The sequence below is a fragment of the Astatotilapia calliptera genome, chromosome 19, assembly GCF_900246225.1.
Source record: "Astatotilapia calliptera chromosome 19, fAstCal1.2, whole genome shotgun sequence".
Taxonomy (NCBI): Eukaryota; Metazoa; Chordata; class Actinopteri; order Cichliformes; family Cichlidae; genus Astatotilapia; species Astatotilapia calliptera.
The window spans coordinates 24,293,646-24,319,525 of NC_039320.1; the positions used below are offsets into that span (position 1 = coordinate 24,293,646).

Genomic DNA, 25,880 nt, shown 5'->3' on the forward strand with positions numbered 1-25,880 from the left:
ATATGTGCTTTGGCAACACTAACTGAGCTTATAGGTTTATTTTGCCTCATTATGCTACTATTCAACATGAAAGTCAACAATGACCTTTCACTTTAAAATTCACTTAGCTGTTGGAGATCCTGTTTACTTATCTCCACACTGTAATTAACATTATGATATCGGGAAGTTGAGAGGTGGTGTTAGCCACACCTTTTTTGTTGTACACTTGAGTATAAAACGTGCCAACAAACAATGCAAGATTAGCCTTTCGTAATGCGTTTAGTGCGAGCAACAAAATGAAGACATTTATATAAGAATGCATTAAGGAAATCCTGCTGTGTGATAACAGCATTAACACAGCTCTGAAAGAGAAGTGTTGAAATGCAAAAGGAAGATTGCATTGTCATTGTTATAAAAGACACCATCTGATAGGAAGCAGTTTTCTTTGTCTGAATCACTTTACGTAAATTCTAAGAGTTTATGAGTAATGATCTTATATTAACTATAGGTCAGAGTGAATATGAGGCCATTATCTATTCATTTACTGACAAAAATGAAGCTATTGATTTATAGATTTCTATAGGGAATTACTTATGTGACGTCTGTGCAGAGAGACTTTTTTTCCATTATCGGTCGCTACTTTGGGGGTTACCAATCAAATGCATAGGACAGCAGGGTCAAACGCTTATTCAATCAGTCATTGCAGAGACACTGCTGGCAGCTATCAGGAAGTCTCAGTAATGAACGCTGAAGGAAAGCTCATAAATCTCTCCTTCACTGAGACACAACCTGGGGAAAGCTGCCAAACTGAGGCACAACAAAGAATAAACAATAAGCAAAGTTGCTTAATCCAGTGTCCTATGCTTTATATAGCACATGTCGACCGTCGTTGTTAGGGAAAGCTTAATGTAGATTAGTGGGCTGCTGTAAAGTCCACATCAAGGCTCTTCTAAATAATGAGTGATCAGAGGCTTAACAGGGGTTTGAACCGCAACGGGAAGAAATTTGTGACACACCACTGGCTCAAATGTATAGACAGGCAGCAAGTTGTGCTGGACCAGGAAAGTTTTCAGTGCAGTTTAGTAGCTAAAACACCATCATTTTAACAAAAGATCTTTCTGCATTTGATTTTTTAATGATGGTGGTGGAGAATCGTCACCATAGCTATTTCTTTGGGTTGAGATGGGTTGCTATGGAGGCCATACTCATGTAAGCTTCCAGTCCCTCATCATGCCACATGGATGGAGCTATTTTCATCATGGACAACTGCTCTGACATGTTTCGTCAAAGGGTCGAGGTAATCACTCATAAAAATTTGTTTTCATTTCATGGTGTTGCTTCACTCAGAGGGGAGAACCGGACTGAAAACCACACCAACATAGCAGGTTCAAGCAGGTTCCTTAGCTCAAAAGGTTTGTTCTGTGCTCAGAAAGCAGAGGAGGCTTCGTTTTGAGGCATTTCCGAGTATTAAGGTGCTAATGTGCAGTATTTAGAGACAGAATCTTCCACAGGACACCCAGCTGAAGAGATAAACAGATGTTGAGACCCAAACTTCCTCATTCAAACTAACAGGAAGACTCCGTCCTGGAGGGCTGGGCTTGTTCGTGTCTGTGCAAGTTCCGGAGGAAAGAGATTCATCTCAACACAGGGTTTTCTTTTCTTTTTTGTCATTGTGTTTTCAAAGTTTTTGCTTTTATTTCCAACATCATGCAGTATACAATACTGCATTTATATATGAATTCAATGTCACCCCCCTGAAAAAAAGCATCACTTTTTCCTCTCTCGTGTCTTCCTTTTTCTAGCAAAGGCGACAGTAGTGACGCTGTGTGGTTTCCTGTTTATTCTCTGCTGGTTTGCTGGCCCTCCACTAGACGCACAGCACAGAACTGCAGGGTTTCAAGACTTACGTGTTTTTCTTATATTTTTTATGGATAAGAATAAACAAACAACAAACAACAAAAACGTGAATTCACTTATCCAAGCAGGTCTGTAGAAAGTGCTGGAAGCTTTCAAACACTCTGGCAACAGTTGGACAATACACTAACAGTGTTGTGAAATCTACAGACTTTTCAATATTTCACAGTTACCATGAATCATCGAGCTGCTTTCACCTCAGATGAAATCTTGCATCATCGTCTACATGCCTGGCGGAGCAATTTACATGGAGAATCACTGCGACGGATGCCAAGTTTTTCTTACTGGGTGTGGGCCACAATTAAAAAAACACAAATACTCTATTATCGGGAATTCAGTGCAGTGAAATTCTATCCTTTAACCCAATTTCAACCTTTATCTCATTTCAAAACCAATATTTCAGGCTTCAGGTGATTTTAACCCTTTATTTAACAGTGGATGGACTCAGCTGTTTCTGTGTGAATTTGTGTTTTTTCCAGAGTGGAGACGCATCACTCAGAAACTATTCCATCTGTGCATGAAATCATTCCAGGATTTGTGTAACTTTGACTCTTCTGGGAATCTCCAGCAGATTTAGATCCCAATTTTTTCCCCCCCATCTCTGAGCAGCAAAAGAGCAAAAAATTGAGCAAATAGAAGCAATTTCATCAGAATACAACATAATAAAATACATCCTGTCCACACGTACATACACACTTGCATGAATGTGTAAATGAAGCCAAAACTAAATGTTATTTCAAAAGCTGGCCACACTCCACATTTGGGTCTGAGGTACAAGTTCTTACAGTTCAAGTGCAGCTCGGGTCCTTGTCAAGCATGTTTTGGCTGGCCACTTGGAACTTTCGCACAGTTATATCTCTGGGAAATGTGTCCGCACCGTGTTTTATATGCCAGTGGAAAATGTTTTAGGCAAATGCACAGACACTGAGAAGAGTAAGGGTGACCGCACGACTGCTAGTGGATCAGTCTCTGAGTCTTAATTCTCCAGCAGTTCAGGTGAAGTAAAGGAAAAGTTTCTGAATTCCTCCTGGTTGATGGAAGGGATCATAGGGTCATCGATGGGCGTGAGCGTGGGCTCTTCCTGAGTAAAATCTGGGTCAAAGTTGTTGACGTCCTCCGGGGTTTTCTGGAGGACAACAATAGAGTACAGTCACACACACAGAATGTGAGACAAAATCATACACTGCGTAATGTCTGGTGAGTACACCGATTATCATTTAGCATCAATAAAATCATGTGACTTACAATCCTGGGCTTGAAAGGTGGCTCAATTTCTCTACGATTTAGCTTCTCCCAGTCGATACCTGTGAAGAAAGCGTGGCTGGTCACAGCCTCCTCTCCACCCTCTGTGGGCACACAGCCCAGACGCCGTGCCGGGTTTTTGGTCAAGAGCTGCGAAGATAAAATGCGGATGAATTAAAAACAATTGATGAATTAAAGACCCAATTTCATCTAAGCTTTAGCTGTCGGACAGATGGCCTCACATCTGACTCTAGAATACTTTGGTATAAAGAGTCCATCGTGAACTCAAGGCCTGCAAGGTGCTGTGGCTGCAAAAAAAGCCCAAATCAACACCCCTCCACCACCATGTTTGACGGTTGTTATGAGTTTGGTCTTCTCCAAATATGACACTGTGCATTATGGCCAGACATTTCCACTTTCGTCTGTCTAAAGGACATTTTTCCAGAAGTCTGTTTGTTCAGATGCAACTTTGCAAGTCTAAGCTGCGCTGCCATGTTCTTTTCAGAGAGAACAGGCTTTCTCCTGGAAACCCTTCAAAACAAGCCATACTTGTTCAGTCTTCTTCTAATTGAACCGTGATGAACTTTAACATTTAACACACCAACTGAGGCCTGTAGAGTTGGGATGTAGCTTTTGAGGTTTTTTTCCAGTTTCTATGAGCATTGGATAGTCTGACCTTGGGTTTAATTTGCTGCGACTTCCACTCCGGTGAAGATTGGCAGCGGTCTTGAATGTTTCCCTCTTGTGAATAATCGTTCTCTCTGTAGAATAATGAACTTCAGATTGTTTATAAATGGCCTTGTAACCCTCCCCTAGATTGATGGACAGCAACTTCAACAACTTTTTAAAGACCATTGCTGCTGTCTTTCATCCTTGGCAATGTGATGACACATACCTGAATGCTTCAGCGCCAAAGCTTATGCTTATACTTCCTGACAAAAAAAGAATTAATCAAATGTTGATTTAGCAGCAACTGCCTGCTACTTATCCTCTTATTTCCTATGGAAGCAATAAGGGTCTACCTAGTTTTTCACACACTGTTTTGGGATTTTTGCTTAGGTTCTGTTAAATAAATACCACAGTATAATATGTCATGTTTTGGAAATCATGTGAGAATGCATTTACCTTAGCAAGAGCTGCTAAATGCCAAATTATTTTTGTTATGTTAACTTCAGAATATAAAGCGAGTTTGCTTTCCGTTTACCATGACTGTGTGGTTGGTGCAAAATAGGGAAATGTGTAGCACCAGATCAGATTAGATTTCTCTGGAGGGATGCCAAACAGGGCTCAAGTTCATCTAGTGAGTCCTTCCCTCTCAACTGACAAAAAACACACACCCTGAATTGTGTTAAGCTCCTCCCACAAAGTCTTAGTTGGCCAGAGTTCAACTAGTTTCAGTAAAGTGCAGCTGAGGTGTCTCAACTTCCTGGGGTTGTATTCATTAAAACAATAGTGAATCAGCCATTGAACTTTAACCGTTTCTCTCTGACCAAGGTCGGGTAGGTGGTGCAGGTCTTAGGAAGAAGCCCAAACAAAAACAAATAAAAGTTAAAATAGTTTTAACTTGCCTCTGGGGGGGAAACAGAAAAAAAACACCACTTTGTTTTGGAAAACCGTCTCGCATGGTGACTCTGTGTGCACCTCAGGGATAATGGTGACCTTCAGACCCAGCATAGCAAACTAATGAGTCCCCGTCTCCATTGTGACAGTGTTAAGATTAACCTGAAGACACTGATTAATACAGAGATTAATACATCTCATTGTGTCAGCTCCAAACGATATTAACTACCAGAGACTTTGCCTAAACAAAACCGCATGTCTCAACAATACTGAGCTCCAAGAGAATGAGGAAGCAGCTGCGGAGGTGATGGGGCAATGCCCAAAAAGACGCGAGGTGTCCCAAAAGCATCAAGCTACAATGAACAATAACGAGGATTCATAGAGACTAATGAAACTCTGATGCCTTGCCATGCGTAATTTTATATAATAAACAGCATGTGTGTCGCTCTGCTGTAGTCAGTGTCTCTGCCAATAACGCCTCCAACATGATTGATTGGGAGATGCACAGTTATTGTTCATGTAAGCCTTTTCACCCATTGCTTTTCCTTTGTACATCTATGTACTGAACTGCATCAGCCCATGGTTGTGACTGTACTTTAAGACAAAAACATGCTTTGTTGAAATGTTGCATTTGTCCCTTTTATACTCATCACTGCTAATGAATAAAGGTTTAAGGTTACAGCAGTTAAACTCAGGGATTTGCAGCTGTGATGACATTATTTCCAGTTACTGAATTAAAACATGTTTGAAAAAAGAAAAAAGGCACACCAGTAGACACCAGTATGGTGCTTGAATTGGAGTTAACTGTAGGCATGACAGAGTAGCAGAGGTGACTCAGTTCAGGAGCAAACTGACCACAAAACCAAAGAAAAACTTTTCCACTAAAGCTGATGCCATCTTTCCATGGCTGCACGTCAGTTGTGCCATTCTCAGAGCCAGACCTGCCATGTGGGCATTTCTGCATGAAGAAGCCGTTCTCCTCTACACTCGCAAAAAAGACGTTTACGGGAAGGCGGGGAATATTAGAGCTGAAACTTTTAGTCAATCAATCGGTCGGCTGGCAGAAAAATCAATTCAACACTTCCAGCTCCTGAAATGAAAGGTTTGCTGTTATACAACAATATAAATTGAACAACTTTAGATTTATTTCTTTTTAGATTGTTGATGCTGGGCTGGACAAAGCGATCAAAAGCGCTTTGTTTCAGCTCTATGTGATAGTTTAACTTGACCATTGGCATCTACCAGCCTTCAGGTATTTTCACCATGACTCACAAACTCGTGACATTTCTGCAGCCATTCTCACACGACCTTGAACAACCTGACAACTGAGCTCCATGAACTTCCTTTTAAGAACAAGGTGATCTTGGCAATGGATCTGCCTCCAGTAAAAATAGAGCAGCAGCGTTTAAAATCCACTCACACCAGTCAGTAACGTGTGATAGTGGGGGGCAATGACAAATCGGCATGGGGAGACTGATTTGGTGCTTCCTCAGCCATGCGGGAATAACAACAAGGACACGAGGAGAACAGTGTGAGAGAGAAGGAATGGAGAGGAGGTGCAGTTGTATTTATAGCTTGTGTGCTGTGGCTGGGCAGTGAACCATGCCTTAATATAGTTATGTAAAGACCCCAGCCAAACAGCTGGCTGGAAGACTGTGTGGGGTTGCCACTCACTCTGCAGTCAGACGGTGTCAGTCAGGCAGACAGACAAGAATCTGGCTACTGATACAATATCCAGGCATGGAAATGCTCATCCGTTTTTCTCCACAGAGATGTCACAAATCCACTGACAAATTGATTTCCTCTATCATTACATGAGTTTAAAAAAAAAGCCGTTCTGACATTTCCTGCAATTGTATAAAGCAAACACAGTCTGACGGCGCTGGTCTGAGAATAGTGAGACCTGGCCTTCACCCAGCTCCATTTATCATTAAATTTTTATTGCTGGTGACCGCAAAAATGTGAATAAAAGATATTACTCCTGGCAGACTCACAGCTTTCAGTATATTGACTGCCTCTGTGCTGAGCCAAGAGGCATAAACAATCTCTTCATTGAGGATGGATTCAAAGAGGTCATCTTCATTTTCCGCCTCAAAAGGAGCATGTCCAGAGAGCATCTCATACAGTAGCACCCCGAGGGCCCACCAATCCACAGAAGGCCCATACAGCATCTCTTGCAGGATCTGTGAAAACATGTCAGAGTAGAAAAATGAAGTTGAGCATGAGTATGAGATTTTAGAGAGTCTCAACAGCAAATTTAAAACCACTTTATGAAGTTTAGTTAGGGGTATGTGCTGGATTAGCGGAGCTACACACTGAGGAGTAAGTGTTGAGGGCAGCAAAGGGGTCTTTCATAAACGCAGATGCACATTCTTGGTTAGAGAAAAAGCTCTCAAACACGAGGATGCAGGCCATCTTAATTCCTCATTATGAAAGCCAAACACGCCTCTGAAGGCGCAGTCTGAAGAAGTGGAAATCTGGGCTTGTCAAGTCAATAAGTTGACCTCACAGGTGTGCTGCCTTCCAGTCAGGAGGGAGGGAGCTTGAAGTGCCGGGCAGCGACCACAATGTTTGCTCTTAGTGAGGTGGTGTGATGGAAATTAAACATATGAACTCAGAGAACCTGAGCTGCTGGAAGCTAAAGATGGCCAAGTTTATTCTTTAGTGTCATCTTAAAAATGGAAATGTGAAAACATTGCTTCAATATATGAAATGTTCTATTATAAATCTGGAGCTGAAGTATCTGTTATTTTGAGTGCCGACTATGTTTTCTGCTGGTTAATGTAGGGGGGAGAAACTGACCTCAGGGGCAATATAATCCGGGGTCCCGCAGAACGTTCCCGTGGCAACACCTTCAAATATGCCCTCCTTGCACATGCCAAAATCTGCCAATTTGCAGTGACCGTCTTTGTCAAGAAGAACATTGTCCAACTTTAGATCCCTGAAAAGAAAGGCAAACGCAAAAAGGAACAAATAGATGAGGTATTTGCTCAGGGACTGTTATTCAGCACCTATAAATCAGAAGCCTGAAATAAGCCACCAAAAATCCAATTCAGTGCTCAGACTCCAGTCGCATCCTGCTGGTCTTGTTTCTAATTATATGTGAGGAAGGTAGAAATTTGTGGTGAGACAAAAGGAAATAGTTCTCTGAAGACAGTGACACTTAAAGCAGAGGGAGACACTGACGGACAACTCCCTGACCCTTAACTGGCAACCAGTAAAAAAAGAAAAATCGTTGGAGCTGGGGTTAAACACCGGTGCCCTCGTAGCTTACCATCTGCACGGAGTCAAACTGGATGGTACACAGAGAACCACACAGAGCCATTTGTGCACCCACTGATGATGAAATGCACTTCACACGGATGAAAGCAAACCCTTGCATATTTGACACCAAGGGAAAAAGTGTCTGTGTTTATTCTGCTCCCAAAAAAGCAAAACTTCTTCTCCCAGTTATTCCATTTTATTGCTCTGCCTTTGTGAAGCAGGCTTAGCTTAAAGCAAAATACGTAAGTTGTGACCACTTGATAGAAAGATGCATTTTGTTTTTTCTGCCACTCACTGCTAATATGCACCGTCTTCACAGTATGCCTTCCACGGGTATATTTTCCCCTCTGCTGGCTGTGCATGGGGATGTCTCCAAACCAAACACTGGAAAAATCTCCTGTCCTGTGTTCACGTCAGCTGACAGAGCGATTACAGCTGTCGAGTGTGGGCTCTGGAGTTAAGCTCTAATCTGTGATCAGGTGACTCAACTTCAGACAGTGTTACATAGATGGCCTGATCCTAGCTGGACAGTGATACTGTTAATGTATACATAACAGGATGAGAAAAACCAAAATACAGAAAGCCTGGCTGTAAAAGACTGAGGGTCAGGAACCAGTTTGGTTCGATTAATCTAGTCTGCCGTTCTCTATCTTAAGCCGATTGTGTAACGCTGATCACACACAGTCTAAAACATGGCAAAGAGAGCAGCTCTGACACTCACACATCACAAAGTACACACAGACTGTGTTAAGCTGTGTTAGGGATAATCACAGCTAGGAAAACAAAACTGGGAAACTGGACGCAGGGGAAAGTATTTTTAAGTAGGTGTCTGAGCTCTTCCAGTTATATGGCCAGTTCTGCTTCTTGATAATCGTTCGCACACTGCCAAACCATTTCCTGGACCATTATTGGGTTTTTTTTTCAGTATGAATGTGTCCAGTGGGAAATTTAACCGCCTCTTATCACTGAGCTACACAGAACCACACATCACTCACTGCACCTAATCATCCTGTATGAGCTCCTTCATCCAACGACTTCACCACATGGGAGAGACAAGCCTGACTTGAGCCAGTTTCACACATGAACTCTGGCCGATGTCAGGAGAGAAAATGTTGTCACTACTGCCAGTACTCTCTTTGATTTAATTTAATGTAATGTTTACCTGCATTTTCCACCTGCTAAAGCAGAGAAAATGGAAGTGCTGCAGTGCACGGGCGAAAACGACTGATGATGGAAACAGGTCAATCAAACAATGCGATGTCTGCAGAAAAAAAAATGCTGCGGTGCAAAATGAGTCACTGAGTAGGAGATAGAGTTGCACTAATAAAAGAGATTCCAAAGAAAAGAGGAGGAAGTTCAGAAAAAGTTCTGACGCACAAACTTTGTTTTTTTCATTATGGTAAGAGTCTAATCAAACTATCAAAGGCTCCTAAAATGTTATGCATCAACCTAAGGATGCGATATATATCACAACGTGCATAAGCCTAAAAAAAAAATTGAGTATTTTTTTATCTATTTTGTTCAGTCTTGAATTTACTTGTTCTTTGCATATGTGGGTCAGGACAAAACAAAGAGACACACAACACCTCCCTGGCGGAGTTCAAAACAGGCTTCACAAAGCATCTGTTTATTGCACGACACTGAGCAGCTGTTCGCCATACAGCCTTTTTAATCCTTGTGGATTTAATTGGCTCTCATCATGAAACGTGCTCTCACTCTTAAAAGCAGCCAGTGTGGATTCAGACTGCAAAACTGAGTTTTCATGTCTAAAACCTCAAACTGAAACCTCGAGAACTGTACACGTCTTTTTAAGGACAAATACAGGAAACGCAAGGACACGCTGTGGCGTCAACTGAGAAGCTTCAAAGCCTCAAAGCCTTTACCTGAAGCCAAAAACCCCCACACACAGTGTAAAAGACACGCATATTACACAACACAAGGACCGAGGCTACAATTTTATTCTTCCCACACTTGCCTGATGTCAGAGTTACTATTCTGGATGCTTTTTACTTATTTAGTTATAGCACGCAAGGTGCATGCAACCTCTTCAGCTTGCTGTCATGCTATGCAGTGCATGCTGAAAGGAGACTCAGACATACTACTAAGTATAACTCAGGATTTACTGATGTTCCTTTTCCTTTTTCATTGTGTACTGGCAGGACACCAAAAGATTTCCCACTCGACTTTCCTTGAGCGGACAGTCCGAAAAAAAGGTCTTTGAATATATGTAGCTATTAGAAGCTGAGGAAGGGGGATCGTTATTGGTTCATCTATTCATAATTCTTGGTAAAAGCTGGCGTTCTGTCACAGAGCCTGACATGTGTGGACACAGTGTGTTTCTATAGAGATGAGAATTCTCAGGAATCTAAAATGTAACAACATTATCACAGCTCAGGATGAGATACACGCATAAACACAAATATGCGTTTATGTGTAGCAACATTATTGTCAGAGTCTTCTGTGTCATTAATCCTTATCAAATTCAAGGTTACAGGGAGTATTGGAGTCTATCCTGATTGTCATGGGGAAAGAGGTGTTGGATACACTCTGATCACGTCGCTAATCTATCACAGGGCTAACATAGAGAAACACATAACCATTCACACTCGCATTCACACCTACAGTCATTTTAGAATCACCGTAATCCTGCACATGTCTTTGAGAGAAACTTGGAAAGAACCCACACAGACACGAGGAGAACATGCTAACTCCACGCAGGAAGGCCCCAGACTGGATTTACAGTGTTGCCTGCCTCTCTTTTTGCCTGCCTAAATAACCGTGGTAGTTTATGCTGAAACCATAACAGTGAAAAGTGGCAAGTTTTCATTTATTCTTTTATTTACAGCATGTTTTAAGTTCATTATAGATTCTCAGCTTGAGGAATACGCTTCATTTGTGCACGTCGTTAATCTGTATCCTACTAAAACTGCTGAATGAAGCATATAATTGTTAAGTAGGTGATGCAGAAAATGTGTAAATGTTTTACTTGATTCAAATCTGCTGCTGGAAAATATATATTTTATATTTAGAGCCTGAAGCAGAAAGTCTGACTTAACAGAGAAAGATGATAATTACTGTCATCATCCGTTACTTTCAGCTTCGGTTTTAAGCTTTGTTGAGTCAGCGAATGCAAAGACACACTAGATGTGTTGAACGTAGTTTGTAGTACAGTGTGTGTTTGTGTGTGCTTGCGTGTGTGTGCGCTGACACAACAAGATTTAGCAGCATTATCCTCCTTGATATGATTTTATCATTTGTAACTTGAAATTTGGATTTTTCTTTTTATATATAAATAAAGACATTTTTAACACAAATTGATGGCGAAAAGGCAAAAGTGGTGCATAAAGATGAATCAGAGAGCAGGAAATGGAGTGCTTCCTGGGAGAGAACCTCCACACCCTCCGCTTAATGCATGAATTAAGCAAACTCTCATTAAACCTGCAAGTATGCTTGGTAGTACATTTTCATTGGATGGTTCTCAGCGGCAGTCTTCTTTAACGTGACGTATGAGTCTCAGGATTGCAATGTTCTGATTTAGTGTTCACAGCCATGTAGTACTTCACATGATTAATGTATCATATATGCAGTTTCCTCTTGATAATAAATTGATTCCGACATCCAAGAGAAGAAACTGCATAATTAGTGTCTTTGCAGTAATATTACACTCTTTATGATATTAAAGTTTTTTTTTAAAATATAGTAAACTATGGTAGTGAGCTCTGAGCTCGCTATAAAGGCTAGTTCGATTGCTTTATGTATTTATACCTGTAAATGATGCCTTTGCTGTGCAGGAACATGAGCGCAGAGGTGATCTCGGCTGTGTAGAAACGGGCTCTGCCTTCTTCGAACTTCCTGGACTTCTGGATGTGGAACATGAGATCGCCGCCGTTCACAAATTCCATGACAAAAAAGAGACGGTCCTGCAGTGAGAATTAGGAGATGACATTTACACGTGTGCACACAAAACCCCCATTGGGCACACAGAAGCTCCCACGTTATTAAGCAGTCCAAGGAGCAACGACCGCAAACATGCTGAGGCTGCTTCAAGGATGTTACATGGCTGCTTCTCATTAACTTCAGATGCCTGTATAATGTGTTCCTGTGCAACCAACTGCAGCTTAAAGTTAGCAAAAAAACCAAACAAACCCTAATCTAACTCATAAATCTTTCTTTCTTTCTCATTACAGGCTACGGTCGATAGGTGATCTACAAAATGGGAACCTGGGGAAAAGACTGCAGTACGACATGATTTAGAGATCTGCCTCTTGAAGTGATCTGGGTACTGAGGCACAGCTGACTCTGTTTTACTGGTCTGTGGTTTAGAGAGGTCTGGCTTTTTTTCCCCCCTTTTTGCACATATAATGTCCAATAAGGACGTGCTGCACAGGCAAAGTAGGGAGCACTTTGTATGTTCAAAGAAATCTCTCTGGGTTTTTCTGTCTTATACGAGTCAAACTGACTTGTCAGGCCATCAGAGATCTGGCGTGACAATTTACTTTGCAATACTAAACCCCTCCATAGATAACTGCTCAAACATAAAAGCAAGAATGGACGTCACTTCCTGGATCAGCTCTTTAATTTGCCAATATAGTGGTTACTGGGATTTCCAAAGTTTTGCTATCCAAAGAGTTTCTCCATTCATCCTGGAACCTGACGAACATTAGTCTGACTGTCTATTACTACTAATTTCCTGGTTAGCACTTTAGATGACCTGTACACATGAACACAGCTCCACTTCTTAAACCCTCTGCTTCAAGATTCAGGTTATGTTTAAAATATATATAATACATTAAAACTACAACAAAGCAGCCTTTTTATTAATACGGTACTTGAAGCATTCATGCCGGAGGTCAGCATGCCGACTGTCTGATCCCTGCTTGCAGGTAGGAGTCGTGGTTAGGGTTAGGTTCTTGTATCGGACTAACGAGGCTACTATGTAAACACGGCAACTTTTAAGCATACTCACATGAAATGAGCTACTAATCTCTTTTGTTTTTGCTTATCTGTAGAAACAAAAAATTATTACATCGAGATTTGTTGCGATTTAAATGCCATCCATCCATTCATCCATCCATTCGCTTCCGCTTATCCTTTTCAGGGTCGCGGGGGGTGCTGGAGCCTATCCCAGCTGTCATAGGGCGAGAGGCAGGGTACACCCTGGACAGTTCGCCAGTCTGTCGCAGGGCCAACACACAGGGACAGACAACCATTCGCACTCACATTCATTCGCACATTCACACCTAGTGACAATTTGGATTTTCCAATTAACCTATCCCCACAAGCTGCATGTCTTTGGACGGTGGGAGGAAGCCGGAGTACCCGGAGGGAACCCACGCAAACACGGGGAGAACATGCAAACTCCACACAGAAAGACCCCGGCCTGGTGGTGGAATTGAACTCAGGACCTTCTTGCTGTGCGGCAACAGTGCTAACCACCGTGCCACCGTGCTGGCCGATTTAAATGCCTTTTTTTAATATTTTAAACTTAATCTGAAGACTCCTCCAGGGCAATCAGTGTACCTACAAAGTGGGCCTTGAAAATGAAAAATATGCATATAGTTAGCAATGGAATATCATCTCTAAAAAACATTCTACATATTTTAGTTTGAATTATTGTGAAATGGAACTATATGCCATGCAGAAAGTGCCGCTAATTGTCCCTTGCAACGTGATTTTGTGGTATTAGTGTGAACTGAATGACTCTATTACCAAAATATAGAACAATTTTACACTTCTGGTATAATAAAAGGTGCTTTTAAGTATTTTGTCAGGAAACAAGTGACAGGCATTTAAATAAAACAAGGCGTTCTCGTGGAACAATAGCTGTTGCATTGTTTTGTCTGGGTTTGAAACTGTTTGCGCAGCAAGCTCACTTCGATCTCAATCAGTCGTGGTTCAACCAACCAAAGCAGATTAGAAATATCCCGTCTGAGCCAGAAAAACAGCTCTGTCAGTCAAGCATCATTCACTGGCTTGTGCCAGGAGTGAACAGACATAAGATTGGGGAACTGCTGCCACCTTCTGACCACATGATGCACTGGCATCTATGGAAACAGACCGATATTTTTCTATTTACATTTAGCACCAGAAACCAAAAGTAGGGTATGCCTGAGTGCCGTGACCCTTACTTGAACCAGTTCTGTGGATCATTTACTGGTAAGCAAAGCAGTAAAAATGAAAATAAGGTCATATGAGGCCACGACATTTCTAAAGCACTCATAAGGAAGATCTGTGCATGACACAGACATCATGAGCCAAAACATCCCCTTCTATTTTTCAGCAGAAATGTCATCATCATCACAATCTTCAGCCATTTAAGGCGGGGTGAAAGCTTCTCATGAGTGAAGAGGGCTAAAAGTCACAAATGAGTTTATGTGAAAGAAGTGTGCGGCCATGCTTTCACTGACCGGTGTCTGGAAGCAGCAGTACAGCTGTGTGAGGTACGGGTGACAGCGGGCCAGTGACAGCACCCTCTTCTCTGTCATGGTGCACTCGACGTCATCATCCTGCAAAATGATGTCCTTCTTCAACACCTTGACCGCAAAAACCCGATCTCTGCCATTTAGTCTCGCCAGCATCACCTGGAGAGTAACACAAACATAGTAACAGGAAAAGCCAAGTGAGAAAATGAATGATTTGCTTAACTGCTAATAAAATGTGCTAAACTTGACAGCGACAGGATTTAGGGTCCTTCCTGGAAACACCTGCTAATCATTTAGAGTGCTGGCAAGTAAACTTAAATTTAGTATTTGCTAAAAGTGTGTTTTTTGGCAGCAGTTTCCATTAGTTATCAATTGGACCGATGCGCTGTTTAGAAAGTCGCATTGTAATGATGCCTAAACGAACAGGACTTCCTTCCACAGTATTTCTGTTTAGGCTTTACAAAAGGTTTTAGCAGTAATCTGCAGAGCAGCCATTCTGATATTGTCTTGTGAGATATCTTAAATTCACATAAAAACTCCAAAAATTATGGTACTTGTGCTACATTGATCTTCAAAAACAAATCAGCCAAAAACATTTTCCCACTGGCATCGTGGACTGTCCAAGCTTAAGGGACACAGTGAGGTTCTTCTTGTGTCAGGGTTAATAGATTCCCTTTATTAATTCCTGCAGGGACATTAATTCTCTGCTTTTTATCTACTTTACCATCCTTGATATTATGAGCAGTGGGCAGCAATCGTGCATTGCCCGGAGTAAGTCTGTGCATCGGTCAGAGGAACAGTAACGAGACATTTGCAATGGCGAGATAAACTGGAGGACGAAGCCAGCACAAGCATGCTAAAACCGACCCAGAAGGGTTTTGGCCTTCTGTGTGGGTTTTGATGAGGAAACAATGCTAACCACAAACCACCATGTTGCAGTTGGCTCTTTAAACCATCTCTATTTGCAAATTTTGGACTCATAATTGAAGCTTTTAACCTCTTTAAGTGACCGTTTTGAGGCCTCAGTTGTTAATGTGGGGGAGGCATTTCAACAACACACACTCTTCAAGCATGTTTTTGAATCTCTTTAGCCACTGGTGAAAGGGTTTGCTCACTTTTCAATATATGGAGATCAAAATTCAGTGTTTTTTAATGCCAGTTGTATATTTTTGTGGTCATGTGAATGTTTTATTAGTCAAACGTTAGAATTAAGCTGCTCTAATCCATTTTTGTCCAGTATGAGCCAATGCTCATCATTACACTAAGTGCACAGAGTACTTCCTATAATCTTATTATCTCATTCCTACCTTGCCAAAGCTGCCCTTGCCCAGCACTTGAAGGAACGTGAAGTCTGAAATTCCTAGCCGTGGCAACTGCTGCTGAGTTTCCGTACAATCCCTCCCCTCAGATGGAGTCCTCGTCTGTTCTGTGTTTTTCACCTGTCAATGCAAAGAGAAAAAGACAATTTTCTGATTACACTCTCGTTTGTGATTAGGATTTAGAACTGTTCCGTTATTCTGGAAAACTCAGACGTTTGTACCACTGATTTCCGTTTGGCAAGTCCTTCTGCCTGCAGACCCATCTCAGCGAGCTTGTTGGCCAGTTCCACACTGTTGACCCCACAGTTGGGAGCAACGTTGCATTTGCAACGGATGTGGACGTTCATTTTGCAGACTGAAGAGAGAAATCACAGAAACGGTGACTCTATATGAAAGACAACTTTTGGATGCAGATATTGAGACATGAATGCTGATGCGAGTCTTACTTTTACAGTGCAGCCCCTGTCTGACAATCCCCCACAGCAGCGAGCCACAGTGGTCACAGAAGGTGGGCGACTTGTAGTTATGCATGTTGAACTTGTGAGGGATGTTGATGCTGAAACCTTGATTTATAGGCTGCAGAAAGAGAGCACACGGTAATTACGAGATGTAAAACTGCTTTGCAACAGCATCGTCCACAATGCATTTTCAGTTCAACTCAGTTTTATTTGCACAGGCCAACATCACATGTAGAAGTTCAAAGGGCTTCGCAGGTATAAAAACACATGAGAAATAAAGTCACTTACATATTAAAACATTTAAACAAACAAGAAACCCATCAGAATACACATTTACACACATATATAAAACCACAAACGCAGACATACAAATAACAAAAGGAAAATTAAATCATAAATAAAATCCTGTGAAACAAACAATCTTGGAAGTAATAGAACCAGAAGACCAATATGTTGATGAATAATGATGCCTATCTTCTGTATCTACCAGATTACGTGAGGCTCTACAGTCGAATTATAGCACTAGTTTAGTGCTAGATTAAAAGAGATGTATTTTTTTGTGTTTCTTCAAATCATCTGTAGAGTTTGCTTCCCTATTTTTTTGAGGTAGGTTGTTCCCAAACTTTCCCTACTCAATAGCTCTTCTAAATGTTGGGATGGGTGTTGTTTTCTAGAAACTCAATGTGCTGGATTTCTAGAAATTAGTGGAATTTACTTAAAACTAGTGCAAGTGTCAGGCAATTTTCAGACATGTACCAGGTGGATCTAGTGAGCCATATTTGTTTTTTTGTTTTTTTAAGAAAACAAAACAAAACCCCACACTCTATTTTAAACGTAGAGCAGCAATACTAAATGCTCTTTTGGATCTTTCCACAATTTCGTATATATTATTATACAGAGCTATAGTAAGAAATTGAACCTGTTTATAGACTTTTAAGACTAGACATTGTAAAATATTTGATCATCTTATGACATAGCAGTTTTTTTAATTTATACTTGAATTGCAAATATAAGTGGTTATTTTTATTGGAAGCGTTATTAATGCTAAAATAAATTTAGTAATTCAATATTTGTGATTTATTTAAGTTTGATTAAATTAAGTGTAATAAAAATGAGTAGTTATAATTGCAATTGTTACTTTTTGTTATGCAGCTACAATTTCTATGTCAATATATTGTTTTTACTGTTTCGGTTTTCCTACAAACATGGAAAATGTCAGGACATTGTCTCAAAGATGTACTCATGTTTGTGGAGCTGTCTACTTGCCTCTTTTATATAAGTGCCATGCTCTAGGACAGCACCTGTAGTAGGATGTGCACACATGCTCAGTTCAGAGAATTCAATTTTATCTTTGTAGAAAAGTTTAAATGTTTAGTCACATGATCTTATTGCAGGTACTGGGAAGCAAGTTGCTTGTGTCTACTCAGGGCTGTACTTTGCTATGTTTGTTACATTTATGGAAACTGCCAATGTGCATCAATAAAAATGTTCATACACTAATGTTCCTTTAAATGTATGAGGAACTGGTATGTTACTATGTTAACTTCACTGACATTGATCTGCAACATAAAAACATCCTACAAGTAAAAAAAGGCCTGTAATACGCTCCAATAACACTCGAGGGTTGAAATTTTGAATTTCTACGTATTTTAATGAGTGCCCTATAAAGGGGAAAGAAGTTTTATTTTAAAATCAGTTCTGTGAGATAATGGAAGTCATTGTAAGTCTGCTAAGAAACTGTAATGATGTGTTCTGTTATTTGTTTTAGTTAATAACTTCACAGTCAAGTTTCAAGTAAGCTGCAGCCTTCTCGCAACCTTTTTGGGAAGTCCAACAAAAAGAGCATTGCAGCAAAAGACAAAACAAAAAAAACAACCAATACCTGTGCAATACCTTTTAGACATATGATATTTAGTAAAAAGCTGTTATCACTTAAAGGTAGTGAGATTTGGAAAAATATTCCAGCTGTAATAAGAGAATACATTTAAAACTCATCTCAAATGATGGCTAAAAAGGAACCAGACCTGTGACCATTCATTTTATACTAATGTGTGTTATCTTTAATGCCGTATGTGTTTATATTTATTTGTTGTTCTGTGTTTTCTTATTGTACTGTGGATTTCATGTATTTGTTGTCTGGACTATATTGTTGTACGCTGTCTGATGGTGTTTTAATTTTCTTTGTTATTTATCTTTTGTCTGCCCTGTCAGGGACTAGAGCTAGAAAACTGTTTAAGGTTCATTCTTGCACATTTGCGTGATAAGTTGATTAATCTGCACTGTCCCTTTTGAATAAATACATTCAAAATTCAAACTCGTCCGCAGGAAATGAATGCATGAAGAAGTTTTTTAGAATCATGGTGAGTCTGGTACTGTCAGACACATCTTCCTGAAATGGAAGAAGTTTAAAGCTTGCATCACAGTAATGATCATAAGACTTAACTTTTGGTTTTATTCTGTCAGCTCCTAATTTGCAAATGAGCAGATCACATTTTATTTTAGGACTAAGCAAAATTTTTATCTTTAATTTTTTTTAAATTGCAGTCATCCATTTGTTAAAGTCAGCCACCCACATTGGTGAATGAGTTCAGTACACTGTCACCTGGCTCCACAGAAATACGCTGTCTAGCATCTGTGTAACTACAGTAACAAAAATTTATGCTGTCTAATAATGTTTCCATGCATGTAAAGAAAAAAAGTAATGGACCCAGACAGCTACCCTGTGGAGCTCCAAAGAAGAAAATGTGCAAGCACCTTCCATGAAAAGAATTTCATCTGTTTTGACAATATGCCTCATACTTATGTTTAATTTCTTAAAAAACAAACAAACAAAAAACTCAATCAATTACTCTCTGTCACTTATGATCAAATAAGACTTTTAAAGGAACATAGCATAAAAGAGACAATAAGTCTAAAGGAATTATATAATGATGATTATACTATATTTACAAAATTTGTAAATGGTGTATTAAAAATAAACATGCTTAGCGTATAAATTTTTATTATCCTGTCAGATTTTAGGGAAGAGAGACTTGTAATATTCAGCAAAATATAACAAAACTAAGGGACTCTCCACCATTTGACCTTAGAACTGAAGAAGCGTCTCGGATGAGAGGTGAAACGTCTTCAAGCAACTTAAAGAAGTCCAGACGCTTTTCTTTGCAAGCTCCTTTGAATAACAAAACTAAGCTACATAGTTGTGTTCAAACTGCTAAAACTGTCATGGATGTATTTATAGAAGCATAAAAATTTATAGTGTTCATATGTGGAAAATAATAGCGTAGTACAGTGTTCTGCCTCAGTGACCAGTCTAGACAGAATATAGAAACAGGAAACAGCCTACTGATCACTGCAGGTGTTAATCAGATGCGTGTGTGAATGTGTGTGTAGGAGGGGGAGGGTGCTTTTTTTTGACATTCTGTATTTAAACAAAAAAAAAAAAAAAATCTGTAAAGAGAACAATTATTTAGAAGTAAACATGCTGATTAGAGTGTATTAATGTGTCGTTACCTGTTCTTTTGCTGTTTTCTTCATGCGTGGACAGACAGTGACGACCTGCTGGTGGCATCGTTTGTGCACCACACAGGTACACACTGAAAAACAAAAAAAAAGACAAGACAACGAGTCAATGGCGGACTCATAACAAACACAGGTGTGTTTAGGCAACTGTGGTAAAAGGCAGAAAGAGAAAAATAAGTTCTGCTTACCTTGACACTGGTAACCCTGCTTTCCAAAAACACCCCTATTAACATAAAAGAGAACACATTTAGATCCAGTTTACATTCTACACAGAGATGCGCTGCCAGCACTGAATCACCCATGCGTGACTTTCTCACCAGATGAACTCTTTGCAGTGAAAACAGAAGGTGGGCTGACGGAGGAAAGTGGACATAAACTTGTGCCCATTAACCTGGTGTATCCTTCGCCTCACGGCTCCCTGCCGCTTCCTTGTAAACTGCTTGAAATTCTTCACTACGGCCTCATCTGGCAACAAGACAAGAACATAGGTTTGTAACATAAAAAGCACAGAAGAAGTGCGTGAACTCTTAGAATGGATTTATCACATTATGGGATTTCTTTAAAGTGGATATAAAGTCTTTATTTATACTTGAATGTGAAATATGAATTATTAAAATCTGTGTTTCTGCTCAACTCTGAGGATATTTCAGCTCAACATCACTGTTTTGCATTAATTCAACAGGTTGTGATTTTTCTGGTTCTTTTAGATTTGAAGTTTGATGACGTATTATTTAACTGTATCTGACAGTTACATGTGATGGTGCTGCATTACAGTCTGTGTGGTTGCGTGATTTTAGCGAGGGGGTGTCTGGGTTACTTCTTTGGTTCATTTTGACAGCTTTCATCAGGATATTTCTGGGCACCGCAGGGAGCCACTCTCACATAAAAATGTCCTCTACACACCCACTACAGTGTATGGACAAGCAAGAAAAAGGTGGAACGATTAGCATTTAAAAGCAGACACTGTTATCTCTCACAGTTCTAGGACTACTCCCAGGGACTGTAAAAAAACAACTTTTTTATTTTTAGGATGAATTATTGTCAATCCTCTTATCTTTCAATCAACTGATGAACTGTCTCACAAATGACGTAAAAAATTGCCATCGTTGTTTCCATGAACTGCAAGATGGCATCTATGATATATTAGTTTTGCCCAACCAGCAGAACAAAAGTAAGACAGACAACCAACAAGCAAAAAAAACAAAAAGAAAAAGAACCAAGCCCTGAATTATCAACCTGATAAGCTGGAACAAATAAATGTCTGGCATTTCTGAATGATTTTTAGAATACAAAACAACAGTCTGATATTACTTATTTGTAACCATTTAAGCCAACGTAACAGACAGACACTGCCTACACAAAAAAAAAGTCTAACAGAGAATTTTCCATAACTAAAAATAAAAACTCCTGACACTATTAAAACATGACTTCTTTCCCATATCACATAACCCTAGCATGATTCACAATATATTTTATTTTTATTAAATAAATTAATTCAGTCATCTGTCAAAGATCAAACAAGACTTTGAAAGGAAGGCAGAATAAAAGAGACAAAGAGTCTAGAGTTGTCATATTGTAATTTATGTTGTGAACATCTACACTGTAACTGTGTGTTTAGACCTAAGTAATGAAAGTCAGTAAAGAAATCTGCAAAACCACACAAGCATTACACATGCATTACGGAAACCTTTTTGCTGAGCCCACACCCCACCCCTGCAAACAACACATAGATGTAGTGTGGTTATTGTATGAAAAGGGGGCGTTCATTTCAGACTAAGAGCCTCTACATATACTGCAAAGCCCAATATACACACTACACATATTTAGTCCAACATATATTTTGCTTCAGGTGGTAGTGCGCTCCACGGGCGACAGGTATTTCTTGAAAATACACAACATCTTAATTTAGATTTATGCATTTGATGTGGTGTTTGTTGCTATTCATTGTGCTCTTGGCTACTCTGTTACGGTCTTGTCATTGAATATATATCTATACATCAAGAAAGAGACTCTGTGGAGCAATGCTTCAGATCACTGAGGTTTGTGGGTATTTGTTCATGCACAGCTCTCATGGTCCTGGCACAACATTTCAATCAGGTTGAAGTCTGGAATTCAATTGGGCCATTGCAGCTCCTTAATTCTTTTCTTTTTTCAGCCATTCTGTTGTAGATTTGCTGGTTAGGTTAATCATAACGTCCTAAACCTAACCATTCACCCACTTTTTCAAATAAAATAGTTTACAAAGGAGTTCGGGGTTGAATCAGTAACTGCAGATTGCCCAGGTTCCCATAGTTGCAAAACAAGCCAAAATCATCACTCCTCCAATGTGCTAGACAGTTGTTGTGAGGTGTTTGTGCTGACAGATTGTGTTTTGCTGCTAAGTTGTTCGGCCTTGCACAGCTCTACTGTACATTATATCCACACATCTCCACTTTGGTCTTGTCTGTCCAAAGGACATAGTTCCTGAAGTCTCCTGGTTTGCTCAGATGCCCCTTTGTAAACCTAAGATGAGCTGCTTTACTCTTTGTTAGAGGGAAGAGGCTTTCACCTGGCATTCCTTCCAAACACATCATTCTTGTTCAGTCTTTTTCTAACTTTGCTGTTATAAACTTTAACACTTAACATGCTGACTGAGGTCTGTAAAGTCTGAGATGTATTTCTGGGGGTTTTTTGCAGTTTTTCTGAGCATTGGACAGTCAGGGTGAATTTTGCTGAGCTGTCCACTCCTGGAAGGATTTTGGCATTATTTCAGCACACACCTGAATACTCCACAGAAGCAAACTTCCAAAAAAATCTGCTTTTATAAAGCTGGTCATACTTGCTGGTGATCAGTTAATCAAGTCAATTTAATGAGCGGCACTTGGCTGCTACCCTAGTCATTTCTTTGGAAGCAGTAAAGGTGCACTTTGTTTTCACACAACTTTAAGCATTTCTGTTTGCTTTTCCTGTGTTTTCTTGACTGTAGGCTCTTGTTTCTGAGAATTAATTAATTGGGAACTTGTGTGAGGTGGCATAGATTTGCCAATGATGTACAGTCTCAGTGTAAAAAAAAAAAGATTTCAACCACACTGACCTACCCTATCACAAAATATCATCTTGATATGTAGAACTGGATGTTTTGTGGCTATCTGCATCCTCCTTGAGGTCAATCGCATTAATGATGCGAAAGCTTTTGATTCAGCTGTTTTGGACGTGGATTATGTCCACAAGGGAAGAACATGAGAGGAAGAACATTAGGAGAACCTTTTTTAGACCTACATGAGAAAACTGACAGGAACAACAGAGAATGTAGCCCAGTGTTGTTTTTAATCAACTTCTGCTTTAACAGTCCTGCACCATCACTTCCCACTCATCTCATTTAAATGGCCTTGTCTCATTGGTGAAAGAGTTTGTACTAAAGTTAGCGCCTTGATGTCGACATCTAAAAAAGGCAAACATTTTTCACATTCACGTGCATGCGCACGTACCTATCAGAGCCTTTGCATTGACAGACATTGGTATTTAATGAGTCAGATAATCATTATTCATAAGGGCAAGTGGAGTTTCACAGTAGAATAAAGGTGAAGGTAACACAGTGGAATTGTTTAAATAGCTGGCATTGTTGTTATGTTGCTCTTGGAGGGTGTTGACATGTAGGCACGAGGAGAACAACTAGACTGTGCGTTGCATACATACCATCTACAAAAGATCCGGTGAGTGTGATGTGAACATACACCTTGCCCTCTGGTTCCAAGTCCATCTGCAGATTCAAAGACATGACACGAAATGATTTCACTACACCCAGACAGTAAAACTGAAACACACATCTGCCACAGTGAAACACGGTTCTAAAGTATCTGGCTAGAAGCAGAGATATCCAAACCAAACTAGCTTAACCAAACTAGCTTACTAATATTACACAAATAACAAATCAGCCATTTATATACACTTAGATTGTTCAATCTCAGATCACCACATTTTTAGAAGATTTTTGCTCAGTGACCTTTGATTTGGCTGAATTTTTTATGCTTTTGGTCATATATAATAAACAAATATGACCAAAACTGTGACTTCTTCCCTCTTCTTCTTCTTCTTCTTTTTTTAAAAAAAAAAGCCCATCCACCCGCTTTCAGGCCTTTTTTTCCTGCCTTGAAATCCGAAGCAAAACATGTATACCTTAAAACACCTTTAAAGAGCCTCTCTCAACATAAAAATGAATCAGGGTGTGTAATTTGGCACAGATACATCAAAATGACCGAGTATTGGCTAGTTACAATATGGGGAAAAAAGTGAGAAGTCCTTAAAGTGTCATGTTTGAAGAAAAATAACTTTAAATAATTCAATAAAGAAATTACATTTCAGAACACAACTAGTATAAATTTTGTATGTAAATGTAAACAGTATTCTACACGAACGGAAAAATAAAACATGTAGAACAGTTTTTAATTTGAAATTCGTAACTATTTACATCACATTCATCTTCTGTGCTGGATTGAGCAAATATGACGTTATGGCAAAAAAAAAGACCCTAAAATATCAGCGAATATGCATACCGTTCATTTCCATGACCCATGGAAGAGTCTTATAATTCAGGTAGAGTGTAAAATATAATGAGACTAGGGCACCGGTTTAGCTCAGCGGGTAAGCAGGCAACCACATGCCGCCTGGCTCGAGGCCGACCTGCAGCCCTTTGCTGTGTGCCTTTTCCGATTTCCTGCCTGTCTTCACTTACCAAGGCAAGATATATATATATATACACACACACATGTGTGTATGTATGCATGTATATATAAACTGTGCGTGCGTGCGTGCGCGCGCGCACACACACACACACACACACACACACAGAGTTGTACTGATGTACAGTTTTTCATACATACAAATAAATAATATGAATTTATGTGAGTAATGTCATACGAGACCCTATCCCTAATCCCACGACTGCTACAGGCAAGCAGGGACCAGGATCAGATTTTAATATAAGAAATGTTACAGTGTTGCATTTATAATGCCTCTTAGTATATTCAAAATTTTACCTCTTATATTTCATAATTTTTGCGATATTTATGTCCAAACATTACCTTATATTTCAAAGTGTAGGAAAAATACATTACCTCACACGTATACAAAATGTTATAAAACTTGTATAGAAAAATATTAGAGTTTTAGAAACAGCTGTTAGATCAAAGAATGTTTGGATTTAAATAGCATTGAAAATAGAGCTCGAGTCCTTCGGGTGTACTATCCCAGACTCACAACTATGGCACGACATTTTTGTGTCATTCTTCAGAGTGTACATACTGTCGCAGGAATCTGGACAATGGGACTGAAAGACTACAAAGCAGGCCTGACAGGTCTTACATGTCAGGCTACTTACAGTGAGAGTGGTGCCAAGCTATTTAACCATAATTAACAGCATCACCATCTGCATATATAAGTTGGCCTCTTTAAAGCTGGACAGAGATGAGCAGACAGAAAGAGATACTTCCTTCCTGCAGAAACCACTGGATGGAAATTTTTATGTCACCGTATGGTCGAGCAAAGCTCTATTTATACACATAAGCCCTTCCTGGAAAATACTGACAGCAAACCAGACGATGACACGGAGTATAAATATATAGTAAGCTCTGAAAAAAATGACTTGGTGTAAAAGTTTAAAATGAAAAAAGAAAAAGATAATTTCAGTTAAGAAGTGAAGAAACCTCAATTTTCTTTTCAGTTGCCGCTCATATCCTGTCTCAATCTACAGTCTAGACGACAGGTTTGACTTGTCCACTGTGAGAACTTCCTCTGTGTGTGTGTTTGTGTTATGTTATCTTTGCCTTTTTGACTGCGGCTTAGTTTAAGTGAATAAATAAATAATAATAATAATAATAATAATAATAATAATAATAATAAAAAACAACAATACATTAAGAGGTTAGAATTTGTTTCCTTCTCACTGAGTGACAGAGCTCAATTGGGCAGATGGGCAGATTAAAGGAGGTGTCCATATTGTTTATCTTTATACAAACACATAAAGAACTGTGGTGCTACAGAAAATTCAATCTGTGATAACAAGGTTTTGGTTTGACTTTTGCATCTATTTCAGGACATGCAGACATTTCTACTTACTTTAGAAAGGGAACCATTGCAAGCTGTGCAAGTGCACATTTTTTATACAGACCTTAAAGTAATCTCATAACTGTGGGTAAAGGTAAAGGACAGCAAGACGCTGTAGTTAA

General features: G+C 39.7%; 1 protein-coding gene across 1 annotated transcript in view; it reads right to left on the reverse strand.

The window, feature by feature from the left end:
* Positions 1-1,629: 1,629 nt before the first annotated feature.
* The window catches only part of prkcha (protein kinase C, eta, a), a 29,630-nt gene continuing 5,379 nt past the window's right edge, over positions 1,630-25,880 (reverse strand). Inside the window, exons 2-14 of the mRNA XM_026152294.1 lie at positions 23,353-23,416; positions 19,995-20,142; positions 19,866-19,900; positions 19,669-19,751; positions 16,147-16,276; positions 15,922-16,055; positions 15,689-15,820; positions 14,367-14,540; positions 11,725-11,879; positions 7,498-7,636; positions 6,690-6,878; positions 3,139-3,285; positions 1,630-3,019 (exon numbers count right to left, since the gene is read on the reverse strand). Of these exons, the coding sequence (XP_026008079.1) occupies positions 2,870-3,019; positions 3,139-3,285; positions 6,690-6,878; positions 7,498-7,636; positions 11,725-11,879; positions 14,367-14,540; positions 15,689-15,820; positions 15,922-16,055; positions 16,147-16,276; positions 19,669-19,751; positions 19,866-19,900; positions 19,995-20,142; positions 23,353-23,416 (1,680 nt within the window). The 3' untranslated portion in view covers positions 1,630-2,869. The remainder of the gene's footprint in view (positions 3,020-3,138; positions 3,286-6,689; positions 6,879-7,497; positions 7,637-11,724; positions 11,880-14,366; positions 14,541-15,688; positions 15,821-15,921; positions 16,056-16,146; positions 16,277-19,668; positions 19,752-19,865; positions 19,901-19,994; positions 20,143-23,352; positions 23,417-25,880) is intronic.